The sequence below is a fragment of the Lagopus muta genome, chromosome 18 (assembly GCF_023343835.1).
Source record: "Lagopus muta isolate bLagMut1 chromosome 18, bLagMut1 primary, whole genome shotgun sequence".
NCBI classification, from domain to species: domain Eukaryota; kingdom Metazoa; phylum Chordata; class Aves; order Galliformes; family Phasianidae; genus Lagopus; species Lagopus muta.
Window position 1 is genome coordinate 5,516,476 of NC_064450.1, and position 19,229 is coordinate 5,535,704.

Consider the following 19,229-nt stretch of genomic DNA (forward strand, 5'->3'; position numbering starts at 1 on the left):
GGCAGTAGCAGACAGATACTCCTATCTTTTTTTGGTTCCCTGTTGGAGGGGAAATAAACTGGAAATGGAATAGAAGATGAGCATCCTCATCTTCCGTCTGTGCTGGGAATGTTCCTGGCTGAGGGGGTTGCTGTACTTGTGTAAAAACCAAAGGATTCCTTACAGGCTTCCTGAGGTTAAACCTCTTCCAGGGAGCCTTTTGTACAGGGCCTGACATACAAAGGCACAGAGCCTTTGTAATTGGAAGTTTCTTGGGTGGTTTTGCTGGCTGAGACTTGGTAAAATCAGTTGTTTTTTTTTTTTTTTGTCCTCACACAGACCTTTTCCAATGTCCAAAGGCTTGCACAGGCCTTTATAGACCTTTACTCAGCTGGGAACATGCTCTTCCGCTCCTGGCTTGCTCAGGTACACTGTTCCCCAAAAAGCGAGTGGTGTGTTCTTATAGACTTCACTTTGAGGCTGATCCCGGGGCTGGAAGGGCAAGGAGAGCTGGCAGATGTGCTCCCTCGCCTCTGCAAGACGATGGAGAGCTTTCTGGAGAGCTGGCAAAGCTTCATGTCCAAGAAGCGATTCCAGCATTTCTACTTGAACTTCTACACAGCTGAGCAGCTGGTTTATTTGTGCACAGAGCTGGGGCAGGGGCAGCCCAGCCAGAAAGCCCTGATGATGCTTTCGTTCCTAAAAAGTAACTGCACCGCAGAGGATGTCCTTAGAGCCTCTGAAAGCCACGAACCTCCCAGCTCAACGAAGGCTCTTTCTGACTTGCCTGCACTGCTGGATGAGGAGAGGGATCTGCCCACCTGCTTGGAGCACATCTGGGAGTGCTACATGAGCAACATGGGCGCCTTCCTTCCAAAGTGCCTGGATGTAGACACGCTTGGTGCGTGGCTGAAGAGCCTGGCCAGCAAGGAGAGGGAGTGTGTCACCAGGGACTTCCCACAGGATCTTCTGCACGTTGGTCAGCCCAACCTCATCACGTGCCCTCGCTCGGAGGTGCTCACTTCTGCTCTGGCCGTTTACATGAACAGCCCCAACCAGCCCCTCCCCACTTTCGATGAAGTTCTCCTGTGCACTCCTCAGACCACTGCTGAGCAAGTGGGGCTCTTCCTCAGGAGATGCCTCATCCCTGGCAGCGAAGGAGAGAAAATTTACACCATGCTGTTTGCAGACGAGCTGAGCTACGATGTCAGCTGCAAAGCAGAGGAGCTGTTCCAGCATCTGCAGGGCTACAACAGCACCTATCGCCTCATCATCCTGTGCAACTGCGAGAGGGAGCACTGCTACATCCCTTCTGTCTTCAGCCAGTACAAAGTGCACATGATACCCCAGAGGCCCCTCACTGAAATCCAGCAATACCTGCAGCACCACTACAGAGTTGTTCAGCCTTTGAACTCAGCCGCCTGCGTGTTCAAGGGCAGCTCGTGTGTAGGGATCGTGTCCTCCAAAAGAGCTGGTGTGGGTAAGAGCTCTCGTGTAAAACACAGTATTGAAAACAAGGGTGGGGTTCATTTTGCCTGCTTTTCTGTCCTAAGTATCTGGTCAGGAAGAATGATTCAGACTTCAGGCAGTAGTGAGGTGAGAGGCATCTCTAGAGATGGTTTCTCTTGCTAATCTGACACTTCTCTCTTTCTACTGACATGAATTATTAACACAAATTAACTGGCTTTGATTCCAGGCTGTGACTACTGCTCTGACAAGATTTAGACTTTCTTTTTCTGGAATATACTTTAGAAAGCTTCAGAGATCTCAAAGAATATCTATATCTAAGCGTTTGATTCACTTCATTCTATGATGTCTGTAGTGCTATATAGCTGATACTGATTTAATTCTTGTGGTGTTTTTATGATAACAGGGAAATCCCTCTATGTAAAGAGACTACATGAGAGACTGGAAGCACAGCAGCCTGACTGTACAGAGCTTCTGAAAACCATCAGGCTAATAGAGCCAGCAGTAAATGAAGATAAAGTGCTACAATCTCTTCTGCCTTTTCTGGAGAGCCAACAGCCCACAAAGCCCATGATATTCCATTTTGACATCACCTCTTCAGTAAGTTCACATCTCCTACCCATGCCTCTTCCTTGCAGAAGCTTTTGTTTCTTAGTAAGCTATTTAACTAGGCCATGTGTTATGACGATTGAGTGTGTAAGTTAGCAAAGGGCTCTTCTGAGCGTTGAGGTGGCTGTGAACACTGAAACAGGTTGCTCAGAGAAGCTGTAGGATCTCCATCCTTGGAGACATTCAAAACCTGACTAGATGTGATGTCGGACAGCCTGCTCTGAGCAGTGGGGTTGGGGGGCCCTTCTTCAGAGGTCCCTTCCAACGTCAGCTATTCTGTGATTCTATGAAGTTGTGATGAGTAAATAACAGGAGAACTTTGCCTTTATTCTAACGACAGGTACAAAGTGGAGTTCCAGAGTTTCTGTTCAAGCTGTTGGTTTTGCAGTATCTGACAGATGCTAAAGGAAATATGTGGCTGCGACAGAAGTGCCATTTGTACATCATTGAAATCCTTGAGGTGTCACCTGTGCCACAGCAAACGGTAAGGCACGTCTGTACAGCAGTGCTTATCTCTGAATTTCTCAGTCATTTGGCATTGATGTTGGTATGTAGCTGGACACGAGCTGTGGAGGCTGTAATGGTAAATACAGCTCAGAGGTTCCCTGTTTGTCTCGGGGGTGTTGCACATCTCCATTACAAAGTGGGATGGCATGAAACGATATTAAAACACAGCAGAGCTGTTGTGGTTTCCTTGGATTATTCATTTTTGAAGGTCTGTTAGCTTGAGCATCACTGGTCCTGCTGTAACATTTATAGGTAAGATAAAAGCACAAAATCCAATCTTTGTGTAGCTTTGCATGTTTGAAAGTACTAAGAATATTTATACTCAAATATAAGAATGTTCTTACAAGAGGAAATGGATGAATAACAAGTTTCTGTGGTTTGATTTTCTTTTTCCTTGAGGTAGCTCTGAGAAGGGATTGAGGTTAACAAAGGACTGATGTTACAGGAAGGAGACTAGAGGGAATGGGATCACCAAAAACACTGGGAGGGGAACATTATGGTTATGCAGAGTAGTTGCTGTTCTGTTAGGTCTGTGATCTTAGGTGAGGTTACTGTAAGAAGAGATTAAAACAGATGAAGACAAGGGCAACGGGTTTGTGATGAAATATTTTACTTTACTCCAGGTATCAGTGAGCCAGAAGTATAATTTCCTTGATGTGTTCCCTAAAGTAACATGCAAGTCTCCCAAGGAGGTACTAGAAATGGAGACGCTTGGGAGGCAGCCCAGGGATGCTTCAGACCCAGGAATGGACGAGGAGGAATTTCATAGTGAGGCTTTCCAGAGACCTTTCCAGTATCTGAAAAGATTTGACAACGGGTGCAATCTGGACACGTTCTGGTATACAGAACACTCTGTGGAAGGGAGCCCAGCAGAATGCCTGCAGGTTTTCCTCCTGCACTGTGGGGTCGTGGATCCCTCCTGGTCAGAACTGCGAAACTTTGCATCATTTCTCAATGTTCAATTGAGAGATTGTGAAGCTTCTGTCTTTTGCAACCCTGAATTTATCCAGGACACTCTGCAAGGCTTCAAAAACTTTGTTGTTACCTTCATGATTTTAATGGCAAGGGATTTCGCGACGCCCTCCCTACACATTTCTGATCAGAGTTCAGGAAGGCAGTCCTTCAACCTGGGGGATGTTTCTGAAGATGATCTTCTTCCTTTCCGCGTTCGGAAGAAGTGGGAGTCTGAGCACCACCCCTATTTGTTTTTCAATGGAGACCGTGTGTCCATGACGTTCATTGGCTTCCACTTCCAGCCCAATGGGGCTCGTGGTGTTGATGCCATTAATCCTTTGAACGGCAGTATTATCAAGAGGAACATCATGTCTTCACAGCTGTACAATGGCTTGTTACTCCAGAGAGTTCCCTTTGATATTTCTTTCGATAGCTTGTCCCGTCTTGAGAAACTAGACAGGCTGTGCATGGTTTTGGGAATCTCGTACATAACAGACCCTGATGAGACCTATGAACTCACAACAGACAACGTGCTGAAGATGTTGGCGATTGAGATGCGGTTCAGGTGCAACATCCCAGTTGTTATCATGGGAGAAACAGGCTGTGGGAAAACCAGGCTGGTAAATTTCCTGTGCAAGTTACGCAGGAGCTTTGTAGAGGTAGAGAACATGAAGCTTGTGAAAGTCCACGGAGGTACAACTGCAGAAATGATTTATGCCAGGATCAAGGAAGCAGAAGTCCTTGCTATAGCCAATAAGAAGCAGCATGGATTGGACACAGTTCTATTTTTTGATGAAGCCAACACAACAGAGGCTGTGAGCAGCATCAAGGAAGTCCTGTGTGACCACACGGTGGAAGGGAAGCCTTTGGTCTCTTGCTCTGGCTTGCAGATCATAGCAGCCTGCAACCCTTACCGAAAGCACACGCCAACAATGATTCAGCGCTTGGAATTAGCTGGGTTGGGCTACAGAGTCAAAGCCGATGAGACAAAGGAGAAGCTTGGATCTATTCCACTGAGACAGCTTGTGTACCGGGTCCATGCGCTCCCACCCAGCATGATCCCCTTAGTGTGGGATTTTGGGCAGCTGAACAACTTAACTGAGAAAATGTACATACAGCAGATTGTGCAGAGAGTTACCGAACATTTCCGAGTGGACCAAGCTGACGTGAAGGTAATTGCAGAAGTGCTGATTGTTTCCCAGCAGTACATGAGGCAGAGGGATGACGAGTGCAGCTTTGTCAGCCTGCGGGATGTGGAGCGCTGCATGGAAGTTTTCAAGTGGTTTTACAAGCGCAGTGAGCTGCTGTTGGAAGAGTTGGAGAAGTACCTTGAAGAAAAAGGAGGTCTGAAGAGCCCTGAGAGAAACGACGTTATCTGGTCCTTGGTGCTAGCAGTTGGGGTCTGCTATCACGCATCCTTGGAAAAGAAGGAGGCATATAGGAATGCTATCAGCAAGGTCCTCCCAGAGCCTTACGATAGTCAGAAAAAGATTTTGGAAGAAATCAGCTTGATGCAGGATTTATTCCTGAGCGGTGTGCAGCTCCGAGACACCATAGCAAGAAACTTGGCCTTAAAAGAAAACGTCTTCATGATGGTCATCTGCATTGAGCTGAAAATCCCTCTTTTTCTTGTTGGGAAGCCTGGCAGCTCCAAATCCCTTGCAAAAACCATTGTGGCTGATGCGATGCAGGGCCAAGCTGCTCACTCGGATCTGTTCAAGGACCTGAAGCAGATCCATCTGGTGTCTTTCCAGTGCAGCCCTCTCTCTACTCCAGAGGGTATCATAGGCACTTTCAAGCACTGTGCTCGGTTCCAGGATGGGAAGAACCTGGAGGAGTATGTCTCTGTGGTGGTTTTGGATGAGATTGGGCTGGCAGAAGACTCTCCCAAAATGCCTTTGAAGACTTTGCACCCGCTTTTGGAAGATGGCTGCATAGATGATGACCCTCTTCCTCACAAGAAGGTTGGCTTCATTGGGATTTCCAACTGGGCTTTGGACCCTGCTAAAATGAATCGAGGCATCTTCGTCTCCCGTGGTGACCCCAGCAAAGAGGAGCTCATAGAAAGTGCAAAGGGAATTTGTTGCTCAGATCGGGGGGCTTTGCACAAGGTTGAACAGTATTTTCGTCACTTTGCAAACGCGTATGAAATCATCTGCAAGGCCCAGGACAGGGAGTTCTTTGGACTGCGTGACTACTACAGTCTCATAAAGATGTTTTTTGCCTTGGTTAAGAGCTCTAAAAGCAAGCCCACGCCTCGAGACATAGCTGAAGTTGTTCTCCGTAACTTCAGTGGCAAAGATGATATCAATGCCTTGGAAATATTCACCTCGCAGTTACCAGAAAAAGGAAAGGTAAATGCTCACGATATCAGTAGAATTGACCTGATACAACAGAACATTTACAGCAGCAGTGAGGATGGTGATTGCAGGTACCTGCTGGTGTTGACTGAGAATTACGCAGCGCTGCAGATCCTCCAGCAAACTTTCTTCACTGCCCGGCAACAGCCGGAAATTATCTTTGGCTCCAGTTTCCCCAAAGACCAAGAGTACACCCAGATATGCAGAAACATCAACCGAGTGAAAGTCTGCATGGAAACCGGCCAAATGGTCGTGCTCCTCAACTTGCAGAACCTCTATGAAAGCCTCTACGATGCCCTTAACCAGTACTACGTGTACCTCGCTGGCCAGAAGTACGTTGACCTGGGGCTGGGCACCCACCGGGTGAAGTGCCGGGTGCACCCCAAGTTCCGTTTGATCGTCATCGAGGAGAAGGACGTGGTGTACAAGCACTTCCCCATCCCACTGATCAACAGGCTGGAAAAGCACTACCTGGATATCAGTACGGTCCTGGACAAGGAGCAGAGAGAAAAAGTGAAAGAGTTGAAGAAGTGGGTGCGTGATTTTGTTGCAGTCGACACCAGGGAGCACCTGGTGAACCAGCAGAATTACAGCCCTTCGGATGTGTTTGTGGGCTACCACTCTGATACCTGCGCCTCGGTGGTCCTGCAGATCACGGAGCGGCTGAAGGCAGCATGTCCCCCCAGCCAGCTCATGGCACGTGTCAAGGCTGAAGCACAGCTGGCACTGCTCAACTGTGCCACCCCCGACTCCGTGATCCGTCTCTGCAACTCGGGGGGTTTGTTTGGGACCAATTCTCTGGCCAATGTGTACTTCAAGCAGCAGCAGCACTCGTCTTTTGCAGACTTCCTCCGAGCTCACGTCAGCTCTGGGTCGCAGTGCCAGACGGTCTTTACAGAGGTGAGCGTCCTGTAGGGTCCTCTCAAAATGCTCTGTGCCTGTGCTGAGGCTTTTAGTTTGTGGCTGCTCACACACAGCCACGATACAGCAGCAGTGACTTTGAACAGCCCTGCTGCTGAGGTGTGCAGGGGTGGGTGTTAGGTTTTGCTTTGCTCCTGCCTTATTCCAGAACTAAAGAACTTCAGCTAAGATGAGCTGGAGAATTTTTCTGTCTCCTGACTTGCTTGGGGAGAGAGAGCGTGCTTTGTCTTGGGGCTGTTTGTGGGAAAGGTTCACTATGGGGGCTGACAAGCCGTTTCTTAAAGCCTTGACTGCTTCTCCTCTGCCCAGCACTGGCAGCACCAAGTGACGCTGGTCTCACAGAGGGCACTGAGGCACTGGGACAGGTTGCTCAAGGAGGCTGTGGATGCCCCATCCCTGAAGGCATTCAAGGCCAGGCTGGATGTGGCTCTGGGCAGCCTGGTCTGCTGGTTGGTGACCCTGCACACAGCAGGGGGTTTGAAACCAGATGATCATTGTGGTCCTTTTCAACCCAGGCCATTCTACAATTCATTCTAAATACGCTGCATCCAGCAACGCAGTGCTGGCCCTGGGTTGGTGTAGCAACCCATATTGACAACTTGTCTGCTTGTGGGTCAGATAAATTACTTTTGGGGTGCAGTCTGGCTCTGCAGTGAGACAGCAGCATCTGGGAGTGCAGGCATGTGAGTCTGTACTGCCTTCCGAAGCTGAGAACAAATCCGTGTCTTGCACTCCTAGGTCACCACCTTCTCGAGGCTCCTCACCAGCGCTGACTCTGCCTGCCTGGAGAGAGAAGTGCAGGGTAAAGCACAAAGGCCTCAGATCCTCTTCCTGCAGCAGTTTGACACAGAGTACTCGTTCTTGAAAGGGATCCGGTGAGTTTGTTTTGTTACGTTGCTGTGAGATGGTCATCTGTGTGGAAGGTGCAGTGGCAGGACTTTGGGGTAATGTACTGAAAGGGGATCCACAAGCCATGTGGTGCTGAGCTCAGTGCAGACTGAGTTACTTCTATTGTGCTAAGCATGAGATTTGCTTTTGGAGGTATTCTGTCCCTGCAGGATAGCTTTCCTAACTTCTCCCTTGGCCTATGGCAGTCAAAGCTAATCTGAGCTGACTGTTCACATTCTCTTATGTTTTGCTTTAACTCTTCTTTTAAATCCCCTTTCACTCTTTAGAGATTTCCTTGAAGCTACATCAGGAAATAAAGTCCTTATTATTCAGGCAGACTTTGAAGATGGCTCTCAAAATGCCCAGCTCGTTGCCTCGGCCAAGTAAGTCCCTTGTGGTTCCCTGCTGGCTGTGCTGCATGGAGGCTGCACACTCTTGTTTGCTATTTCTGGGGATTTCAGAATCAGGAATTCCTAATCCTCTGTGCTGTAGTAAAAGGAAACTGAAAGCATGGATTGAATTTTGAATAATAATTCATAATCCAAGCCTAAATAAGCCAGTACTGGGCTGGCTTAAGTCATCGGGCAATGCCCTGTGAAGTGCAGGTTCTTGCTTTTGGCTGTGTGATTGAGTGAAGGAGGCAGAGTGACTTAGGGAGCGCAGGGGAAGGAGGGTTCCTTGTCTGATGGAGGAAAGACTGGTGGCCTTGACTTCTGTCTGACAGCAGTACTTCTCTTTTGTTGCAGATACACTGTTGTTAATGAAATCAACAAGGCAAATTTGGGAGAATGCTCAGTCTTTGTTTACTTTATTATGAAGCTTACGCGGGTGGAAGGAGGAACATCATACGTGGGATTCCATGGAGGTGGGTTTGGCTGTCTGTCATCTCCAATTCACCTTCCTTTCTAATGCTGAAGACCTGGAATCAGTGTGTCCAGCAGCTTGTCTGACCTGCTTCCTTCATCCGTGTGGGGGCTGCGTTCCCCAGGGCATGACATCACTGTCATTGTGCCTGTAGGTCTGTGGCAGTCGGTGCACATAGATGACCTCCGCAGGTCCAAGGACATGATCTCTGATATGTCTGTGCTGCAGAACCTCACCATCAGCCAGATGCTCTGTGAGGATTTGGGTAAAGCCAAAGGTGAGCTGCGTGTGGGCTGCGTGTGGGCTGCGCCAGATGCTAGAGGGATGTCGTGTCCCACCTCTTCCCCCCCCCCAACTTGGTACTGGGAGATCCTATGCTGAGTACAACATACCTATTTCCACTGCTAAATATCTCGTGTAGGGAGCACTATGTGACTGTCAACTTTGCCTTTCTGTTTAGTTTGTTTCTGTGAGGTTTTGGTCGTTTTCCCTGACAAAAATGCAGTATTTCACTGCTCAGTGTGCTCCTACCTCAGCACGAGAGAAAGCAGGTGCTGCAGAGTGGGGCCAGAAGTACAGCCAGTGTGCAGAGGCAGCTCAGAGAAGGGAGTGCTGATACTGCACACATCAGGGACCACTGACAGGAACCACCCTGGAGAGCATTTCACTTGCATCTGTGTAAATCTGTTCATTTAAACCCATAGGAAGATTTTCTTTCTTGCTTAGTTTTTTCTTGGATTCTTTTTCCTTTTGCTATTTGGCCTTACAAGAGGCAGAATACAGCTGTGAGGGCTCTGGTGCAGCTTAGTGCATTAATTTAGCATCATCACCTTTTTTATTGGTTCTTGCTGCATAAAGCTTGACAGCCCCAGCAGCTGAAAGTGCATTTAGAGAGATGGAGCTCAGCTATTTGTGCAAGCAATGATGGATCTGACAGATGTCCCACTGCTCTCAGATACAGTCACTAAATAAACTCTTATGTGATGGATGCAGCAGCGTCCTGTTGTTTTCTAACAAAAATTCTACACTTTGGATGCAGATCCACCTGTAAACGGAGAAGAGGAGGAGGAGAGAGAGGGGGAGGCTGAAACATCAGTGCCAGCAGCAGAGCACTGTGAGGTCAGTGTGGGATGTATTTGTTTGCTCCTCAGCTATCAGTGCAGCTCTCTGCTCTTTTGTAACCCACAGATGCAATGTTCCCTTTGCATTCATGGTCACTTGAAATCCATTTCTTATTTATTTACATTGAGAAATGTGGGGGAGAGAAAATGTCCCCCTCTGCTGCCTGGTGAAAACTAGCATCACTAAAAAAAGCAAATGAATGGCAGGACTCCATAATTCCTTACTTGTTTCTTCGTTTGTTTTCAAGAATTAGGAATACCATCCCTGTATTTAAAGCTGCTGTTGTTTTATGGACCTGGAACCTGAGGACTATGGTTCTGAGCCTTCCATTCCAAGTGTCGTTGCCTTCTGTTATTGGAAACTGTGCTGGAGTTGGCTGCAGACTTTGCAGCAGCCATGTTAAGAGTGGCTCGTGCTCCTCAGGCAGTGTGATTCCAGAGGATGCCCACTGTCAGGGTGTAACCGTATGTGGCTTTTGCCCTTCTGATGCCTAAGGGTCTTCCAAGGAGGGTACATCAACCCCCAGCCCAGTCGGGTTGATCGGTTCCACTTTCATTTGTGAACTGCTTTCCCCTGCAGGAACTGTATTTTCACAGAAATGCTATTTTACACGCCAGTTTAAAAGGTTGCAGAAATCACAGTGTATGCTTGGATGGAAAAAGAGTGCTTAAATTTGTCACCAGGGATAACAGAACTGCGTTATGGGAAGCAAATGACACGGACTCTCTAGAGAGCAACATAATCCATAATAAGATGGATGTACTTGGGCCAAGGGAGTGAAACCAAATAATGAGCTTTTTTGTCTCTGCTGCTGGAAGGGTGAAGTGCTGGACATCGTTGTGCTGCTGAGGAGCTGCGTGCAGAGTGCTGTGGGAATGCTGCGGGACCAAAATGAGAATCTGAGCCGAAGCAGAAAGCGAATTGAGATTCTCCTCAGCCTCCTATCCAAAGAGAATGGTTTGAAAGGTATGAACTCCTCTGTAGTGCAGCTGGTAGTGTCCCTCAGCATCCGGGGAGCCACCAAAACATGCAGGTTAACTCACTGGGGACCTAAAGGTTGGTGGCTTTCACTGTAGTGTAGGAAAGGTAGAACTCCTAGGCTGGCTCCTGAGTGTGTGTGCTCCAGCCTCGCTACTTGTGTGCTTGCAGGACTTTGCCTGGACTTCTGGCTCCTGGCTTACTCTGTGCTATATCTGGTGGCTGGTTGCTCCCCATTGATTGATTACTGAAGCAAATATAAAATACTGTGCTTGCTGTGATATTTGTGTTTTGATCCAAGGCCAATAGGAGAGGAAGTACAAATAACTTCTTGTTTTCCAGCCTCCTTCCTGAAGACGACAAGGGCTCGTCTCTCCAGCCTTTTGAAAAAGCAAGAAGAAAATTCCTTTCAGCCCAAGAACTGGGTGCTTCGAGCAGCTTCCAACCTCGGTGCCCTGCAGGAGGCTGGAACCTTCAGGTAAGGACAGCAGCAGTATCTCATAGCCTGCACCGAATGGCAGTGGTGGAGCAGGGGCAGCAGTTCTGTGTAAGCTGAATATTTGCAGTGTCCCCTCCAGGCTGTGCTGGAATTTCTCTGAAGGCAGTTTTGCCTTCCCAACCCCTAAGCAGAAGGCAGCTTGCAGCTGAATGGGCTGTGCTGGAACAGGAGAGCTTGAGTGCACGGGGGGCTCTTAGCAGATCAGTAGGATCACAGAGTCACAAATAAGAAATGTGGGGTTTTCTTCCCTCGTGTTTTTTTCCTTCCTCTTTTAAAGATAGGATTAGGGCTCTCACAGACAAATGCCCGCAGGCTTTTAGGACGACCACTCCTGATTTGCTGATGCTGTTATTCACGTTCCCTCTGGGTTTCTTGGTCTCTTTCTTCCCCCCAAGGCACACCTTGTGGAAGCGAGTTCAAAAAGCCGTCACTGAATTCCTGGCTCTCCTAATTGCTGTCATAGACAGAAATGGCAATCTGGAGCTGTTGGCCAGGCCAGCACCTGAGTGGGTGACAAAGCTGTGGATGTTCATCTTCAGTGACACAAAGCTCCTGACTGTCCCTTCTGGTGGGGGTAAAAACAGGTGAGCCCTGGAGGGAGCAGCAGGAGGGCTTGGCTGGCAGCACTGACAGCAGTCCCACACTGTCTCTAAATCCACATGGGAGATTAACACTGTTGGTTGCTCCCAGTGCTGTGCCAAAGGCAGTGGGGAAGGTCTTTGACTGCAGAAGTCTCTTTTTCTTTCTGCCTTATCCCAGTCACTCCTGGGCTTTGCTCTGTGGTTCTTGGCTTGCTCACACTTCTTACTCATCCCTTGAAGCCTGTGTGTTGTGCCACTAAGTCTTTTCGCTTAGAGAACTCTCTTGAATAGGTCCTAATGCTGTATAACTGGCACAAGGAGTTCTATTCATGAGTCCTTCAATTCTTTTCTCCTTGTAGGGCTGCTTTCTTTCTGGATCTTACTGTCTCTGTCTGAATGTGCTTCTCAAGCGAAAGCCTGCTATACTAAAGATCTTTTAATCTCCTAGCTCTCAAACAGAGATAATTCTGGTGCAGAACAGCATGATGGTTTCTGCTGATGCTGGGAATAAGATGCCCTTCAGCTGGAGGATAAAGGAGTATTTGGATGAGATGTGGTTGAAAGCTCAGTACATCCAAAATACTGAAGGTGAGCACCTGGCTTGAGCTTGTGATGCTCCATCCATCTGCCCTGTGAACTCCAGTGCATTGCTACCATGCCTCGACCCCCCCACCACCCTGGGATCGCTTTCAGCCCCTCTATACTCATACAAGCCAGCAGAACTCTGCTTCCCAGTATTTGTCCCATGTCCTGAATGCTGTGGAAATACCAAGGGTTGATGTTAAGATTCAGTAAATATGGCAGTGATGCTTGGCCTCAAATTCCTTGTTAGCACTCTGAATGAGAGGAGTGCTTTGTGCCCCAGTGACTGATAGGTGTCCAGGCAGAAGCTGTGCCAAACCCAGCTTCCTCCTGACATGCAGAGCTTTTCTCTGCACTCTTGTTTTCCAGACCAAGCAGGGAACTTCGTGGATATATTCCAGAAAACTGCACTGGGGGAATTTATCTCTGCTCTGACTGAAGGAGAAAGGCTGGAGCTCTTCCAGTGCTACGTCACTGACTTCATTGTCCTGACCATCGGTGTCTCCTCCGCAGAGGAGCTGCAGGTCAGTGTGTGGAGAGGAGCTGGGAACCCCTTGGCTGAAGAGAAGGGCATGATGCCTGTGGACGGGCCCTTCACTATCAATGTCATAGAATGGCCTGGGTTGAAAAGGAGCACAATGATCATCTGGTTTCACCCCCCCGCTATGTGCAGGGTCGCCAACCATCAGACCAGACTGCCCAGAGCCACATCCAGCCTGGCTTTGAATGGATGTTGCCTTTTCAGACCCAGTTCTCCCCTCAGATGAGTGATGAGCTGTCCCCAAAGCAGATGTTGGATTCTGAATAGCTGCTGGAATTACTGAGTGCTTACCTTAGGAGCCACCAATAGGAAAAATGCAAACCATTTTTTTAAGACAATGTTTGTATTTTAGTACAAAATAAATTATAATATTAATTTTTTTTTGGTAAATTTTAATTTGATTCAACTTTTTTCTTCCCAACTCTTCAGTGTCTGCAACTTGCTTTCCTCTCCTGCATCGAGGAATGGAAGGCAGCTTCTCCCAGCAGACAGGAGGCAGTGCCATGCCTGCCTTGGGTCCACCTGGGCTACAATCAGTTCAAGAGCCGCCTGCAGAACTTCTCTAGGATCCTGGCTGTACACCCCAGAGTGGTCGACTCTCTTCTTAACCTGAAAGAAGAAGGAATGTCCCATCCCAACATGGTATAGTCATCACCAGACATTTTGTGATCCTCAGCCCTTGCAGAGGGCTGTCTTCATTGACTTAGTTTGTGTCCAGCGTCCTTTTGATTTCAGCTGAAGTGGGAAGCATGAACTCAGACAGAATTCTCTTTGTTAGGAGTAGGCAGCTGTTAGCAGCCTTGCTAGTAGAGCTGAAATTAGGCTGCCACGCTTTTGTGTTAATTAGTAGGGTGTGCTAATGATCTGAGCCATGAGCATGGGAACCCTAGGGCTTAAGATCATCAAGTAAGGAGTTATTCAGTGCTACATAGCAGAGCAGATTATGAGCCTTGGGCTCCCAGATAATTCTGAAATGCTACTGCTGCATTATGCTTACACTGTGTGTGCAAATAGGTTTTAGACATCTTAGCTGCAATTGTGTGTGCTGAAGAGCTGGAGAACCAAATGGAGACAGCTCAACCAGAGATCTGGCTGCAGAGAGTGAAGAATCTTCAAATGCCAATTGAATTTATCTGTAAAGACAAGTTCTTGCAGAGAAGTGATATTTGGTGCCATCGGCTGCTGCAGCAACTCAAGTACGTACCACGGATCTGCTCACAGTCTTGATCTTTTGCCTTGCTGTTAGTATAGACTGAAAGCTGTTTGGGTGCTGCTTTTCTCTGTGAGAACTCTGTATACCTTCCCAGGTTCCAACTCTGAGGGTTGTTATCAGTTGCCAGGTTGTTTTTCCTTTCTTTCCTTCCACAGACGCTCCCCTGCAGTCTAGCAATGTTATCCAGTGCATTCCAGCTGCATTCAAGGCTGATTCAAAGCTTGTTAGTTTGATGTTCATCAGCAACGTTTTCCTGCTTTACTTCATTCTTGTAAAGGCAGAGATGGGGAAACTTTGCTGCATCTGGGACAGGAGATTTATCTCTCTCAATTCAGACCAAGGGAGCTACACTGGTATCTTGCAGACCTTGTTTAGTTTAACCAAAAAGAAAAAAAAAACACTTGGCTCATGGTGATTTTTTTTTTTTTCTTTTTATAAGTTACTTCCCATTCTAACAGAAACAGATAAGATGTTTGTTGTGGTCTTTGCTGTGCTGCAGTGCTGTCTGCAGGACAGGCTCCCATGCCATCAACTCGCTGCGTACTGCTGTGTGTTTTGTCCTTGACAGAAAGCCAGGCTTTGGTTCAGGGGCAGATAATCAAAGGGCAAATCTAAGAAGCTGCATGAGAACTGTAAGAAGAGCTGTAGTGGTGAGCATGAGAAGCAGATCATTAGATTGACCTGATGCTGTTCTGCCTTTCATACTCATCACACAGCCATGTCAGCTCTGAGCTCCTAACTGTACTTCTGAAATCATGCTTTCCTTCCCACAGAACCTGCTGGAACCGTGTTTTCTGCATGTCTCTATTTGTAGAACATGTATTGCTTGGTACTAGTGCTTTGATGCCAGAGGTTGAGAAATTAGTGAAAAATCATACTTTGCTTCTTGCCAAGGTAAGCTGGGATGTGATTTTTACCTCTTTCCTGTTTGCTTCTGCTGGCTGTGTTAGCAGAGCTGAGCCACTTAGCATTGCTCCTTTCTTCTGCAGCATTTTGAGGAAGGTTCAGACATGAAGACTCATCCGACTTTCGTTGCAGTGATCAAAGTACTGTGCAAATGCAAGGAGGAAATCAGCAGCAGGCTCTACAGGTAGTGATGCTGAGACAATCTGCACAATCTAGGAGAAATTTTGCCTATGTGAACATAAAAAGCATTGCATTCAGTGTACTGAAAACCAGATGGAGAGCAGTATATTCTATTTTATTCTGCACCCTGGGCTGAGTGAATTAGCCAACAGGTCTTAAAATGTCTTCTCTGATTCTAGTTGTAGATGAACGTCTCATTCAAGACTTTCTTGGTAAGGTAGCATTGAAGCAATCATGTTCATTGCTGTTCCTGAATTACAGGTACGAGTTGAAGCCGTGTTCCATCTGCCACGGAGAGCTCAAGGATCCAGTCGAGCTGTGTTGCAGCCATGCCTTTTGTGAGAAGTGCATCAGATCATGGCTAATTCCAGCACACATGCATTGTCCGTTATGCAGAGTTGCTGTTGAAGATGATAATTTAACTGTTAACAAGGAGCTCAGGTACTCCTTCCTGTGCAAGGGGTGTCAGCATTGCAGTGGGGCTGGTTGTGTAAGGAAATTCTGATTTGCAGCTGTGAGGTCGTCAACTCATGCACAAAGGGTAGAGGAGGAAGCTCTGCTCAGCTCTTCCTCATCCTGGAATAGATTCGATCCATTTCCCCTTCATTGTTTCAAAAGAGGAGAGAAGTTGCCTTTGGCCCATGTGATGAGACTCATTGCAAAACCCTGCAAGCTGAGGGCTGAGGCAGCGCTCAGAAGGCTGCAAGGCCCTCTCTGTGGCTGAACTGGACAAGGGAGCTGCTCATCACCTCAGACTGCTTTGTGATAGCGTAGCAAAAAGCTCACAGTGCATGTATCTGCCACCGCTTTGACAGCTAAGATCAAATGGCAATTTGATGTGGCCTTTTCACTTGGATGCTATCGAAGCATTGCGTAAATCCAGCCTTTTGGAAAGCTGGGAAATAGCATCACTTTGAGTTCTGCCTGTGTCTGCTTTGCTTCATCTGTTATTTAGCTGGTTCTGTATTTGAACGTTTTCCTAATGCTTTTCACTCTCTACCTAGTGCTGCCATAGCAAAAAACGCCCTGTTCCGACAGAGGTGCAATAACTTCTTCATAGACGTGGTTACCACCATGTGTTTTAAGGACAATGAGCCCCCTGACACAGCAGTGATCCAAGAGCTCCTCAATCTGCTCTTTGTGTACAGGAGCTTCCTGGAAGATTCAGGTGAGCTCCCTTCCCAGAGCTTCATGGAGCCGATTCTCCTGGCAGCTTTTCTCACCTGCCCATCCCTTCTGTATTGCCACAGATCGCCCTGCTGCTTACACCAAACTTCTGTCCCCATTTGATGAGGAAGTGGATAAAACTCCTGTTATCCGCTCAGTAATGCTGAAGCTTCTCTTGAAGTACAGGTGAGCAGAGTCAGTTATTGGATGTTACACTGCAGGAAGGAGGTGGTGGTTCACCTTTTTCCATGGCATCATCAAACCAGCATTTCTTCTCCTTGCTTCCCTACTGCTTGTTGAATTTGTACTATGACAGGTGAAATTCATCCTGCACCTTTGCATCAGTCTTGCAGGTGGGCTGACCTGCACGTGCCTTGTGTGATGTGTCTGATCAGTCTGTGCCAACACGTACCTGTTTGTTCTTAACATAAAGCTGTGCTGGGTGTGGATGGCTCAGGCAGCCTTGGAGATAGCTGATGGCTTTTCAGATCAGCAAAGCAGCACTCCTGATCCACAGGCAATCAAGGACAACAATCTTTTGTATGCTTACACAGAACTCTCCTTTCACAGAAGTTCCTCCACCTTCCCTTTGCAGTCAGTACATACAAAGAGCTGTTTCTCTGGTGTGATTGTTTCCTAATTCAGATTCCTAAAATAGAGCAGGTGATTTACGCCCTGGAAATCCTTATTTGTCATCTTTGATACAAACCCAGCTTGGAGGAAAGAACTGGATGTTATCTGGTAGAAGCCAGCACAGCTGCTCTTCCATCACTTCCAAAGTGATCTCTGCCTGTCTGTGCCCTTAGCTGGTAGTTTGATCACAATTTAGAACAGAATTAGCAGCCACCAGCGTTGCAGCTGTGATAAGGGAGTGTTTCTCTCTCCAACAGCTTCAGTGAAGTGAAAAATGATGTGCAAGATTACCTGTCCCGGGTTGAGTGCAGCCACATCCTGGACAAAAGAGATAAAAAAGAGCTCTACTTACTTTTTGTCAACTGCTTGGAGGTAAGACTTTGGCAACAGAGCAGGTACAGGGGGGAGTTTAGGTCCACTTGCTCAGAACCTGCTCTCCAGTACATAGCTATGCTTCCCAAGGTTTGTTTTTGCTGTGTTTCATAAATGCTTCTTTCCCTTGGGCGCCTCACACAAGAATGTATGTTCTTGTGAAGGGAAAGGTAGAGCTCTTGGAACATATGCTGTGTGTTTCAACATGATCGTGCTCAGTCAGCGTGCTTTTAGCTCTCGTGCTCAGCTGCACATGTGGGAAATACAGGAGAGCTTGGGTGTGTTGCTGAAGAAGTGTTTGGTGGTGCAGTAGTTTTGGATAAGTACCAGAAGGATCCCAGGAAGGAGCTGATGGCAGCTGAGTGGAGGGAGTCGCAAAGAACGTGGAAGCTTTTTGGCAAGGGAGCACTGGAGGCATACAGCACCAATGCATGGGGTATTGGAGTCAAGTGGTTCTGGCACTCACGCAATGTTCTGCTTCATCTTTAGGATTCTATGTGTGACAAGTTTGAAAGCAGCCTTGGATGTGAGTGTGTTGACTCTCTGCTTGGTGACAGAGGCTTCCCAGAAAACTACCTCCCAAGGAGGAAGCAAGGAGCTCCTCAGGAATCATCTGTGGAATACCTGCAGGCAGTAGCCAAAGTTCGCTTGTACCTGACTAAGGCTGCAGAGCTGCTCTATGACTTGTATGAGCTCACAGGTAAGTAATTATTGTGCTATCAAATGGAAATGTTGTAGACAATGTAAAGTCACCGTGGGAGGTGAGCTGGGCACAGTCAGTGCTCATGCTGCTGTGCTGGAATATGTGCTGATGTCCAGCTGAGACAGAGTGCTTCAGCAATTTTCCCTTTCATTAGGAGTGCCAATCAGTATTGTCCTCTTCAGCAAGTGTTAGAAGTGCTCTGGTAAGGCTGTGCCAATGGCCCTTAGAGCATAGCTGCATAGCAGTCCTGACTTTGAGAAAGATTCTATGCCCTGGATGTTAACAGTGCAACTTCATTTAGGACCAAGTAAATGAAACTTCATTAAGTGGATGAATGAAGCATAAGTGATGCTTTAGATACATTGAGACTGTAAGGTTTAGTGGGCATCTGAAAAGGAGGAAGAGGTACTTCCAAAAAAACAAACCTTAAAAGAAGGTGTTGAGCTGCTAAGAGAAGCTAACGCAGTCAGTGAAGCATCAAAGCAACGACTTCAGAGGGATTTCAGACTCCAGCTCTTGCACTGAGGATGTCAGGCCAGTGGAATGTATGCAGGAAGCTGTTCTTAGGGCGCTCCATCACCTTGGTAGTTGAGCTGATGGAAATACTAAGAAAAATGGAAGTGCTCTGAGAATTAATACCAGTTCCTTAGTGCTGGAGGAGAGCAGTAGAATACAGGAACACTCCTGAGCTTGTCCAGGTGAAGTTTTGGTAGGAGTCACAGGAAAACTTTTTCATGTATTTAAGTCCTGGTTCTGAAAATGTTTGGAGCCTGTGTCCCATGGGAAACGTAGAGCAGATTTCCATGTAATCTTAGAACACTTTGGAAATAACATCATCAGTGTCAGGAATGGGTTGTAGGCCAGAGTTGGCTTGAGGGAACACTCTAGATAATCAGCAAGGTAGGATGTATTTCTTTTTTTCCAAGGTAGGATGAATTTCTTGCTTTTCCTCCGCCAGAACAAGGCCAGGTGGAGGAGAAGAAACGTTACCTGGAAAACGTGAAGGTGTTCTGTGACCTCAGCAAGAATGACTGGCACCGTGTTTACCTGGTCCGGAAAACTGCTCATCTGTACGGGATGGAATTTGCTCAGAAGCTTGTAATGGAGGCACGGTTCAACTGGGTGTTCCCAGAGGAAATTCTGCAACAGGTAAAGAATGGTCTGTTTGGAGATGGCTCCCTCCTGTTGGTCCTCAGTTGGTTC

The 19,229-nt window shown here is 47.4% G+C and overlaps 1 protein-coding gene across 6 annotated transcripts in view; it reads left to right on the forward strand.

The window, feature by feature from the left end:
- Positions 1-19,229, forward strand: part of RNF213 (ring finger protein 213) — a 48,662-nt gene that overhangs the window by 17,894 nt on the left and 11,539 nt on the right. For all 6 annotated transcript variants that reach the window (XM_048964725.1, XM_048964724.1, XM_048964723.1 and 3 more), the window contains 24 exons: positions 319-1,459; positions 1,853-2,046; positions 2,396-2,539; positions 3,186-6,776; positions 7,536-7,672; positions 7,973-8,068; positions 8,432-8,550; positions 8,704-8,826; positions 9,589-9,668; positions 10,490-10,637; positions 10,992-11,127; positions 11,544-11,732; positions 12,178-12,317; positions 12,681-12,835; positions 13,282-13,494; positions 13,867-14,048; positions 14,839-14,959; positions 15,055-15,155; positions 15,413-15,592; positions 16,156-16,319; positions 16,402-16,504; positions 17,209-17,323; positions 17,813-18,023; positions 18,985-19,175. In XM_048964725.1, the coding sequence (XP_048820682.1) occupies positions 319-1,459; positions 1,853-2,046; positions 2,396-2,539; positions 3,186-6,776; positions 7,536-7,672; positions 7,973-8,068; positions 8,432-8,550; positions 8,704-8,826; positions 9,589-9,668; positions 10,490-10,637; positions 10,992-11,127; positions 11,544-11,732; positions 12,178-12,317; positions 12,681-12,835; positions 13,282-13,494; positions 13,867-14,048; positions 14,839-14,959; positions 15,055-15,155; positions 15,413-15,592; positions 16,156-16,319; positions 16,402-16,504; positions 17,209-17,323; positions 17,813-18,023; positions 18,985-19,175 (7,974 nt within the window). The remainder of the gene's footprint in view (positions 1-318; positions 1,460-1,852; positions 2,047-2,395; positions 2,540-3,185; positions 6,777-7,535; positions 7,673-7,972; positions 8,069-8,431; positions 8,551-8,703; positions 8,827-9,588; positions 9,669-10,489; positions 10,638-10,991; positions 11,128-11,543; positions 11,733-12,177; positions 12,318-12,680; positions 12,836-13,281; positions 13,495-13,866; positions 14,049-14,838; positions 14,960-15,054; positions 15,156-15,412; positions 15,593-16,155; positions 16,320-16,401; positions 16,505-17,208; positions 17,324-17,812; positions 18,024-18,984; positions 19,176-19,229) is intronic.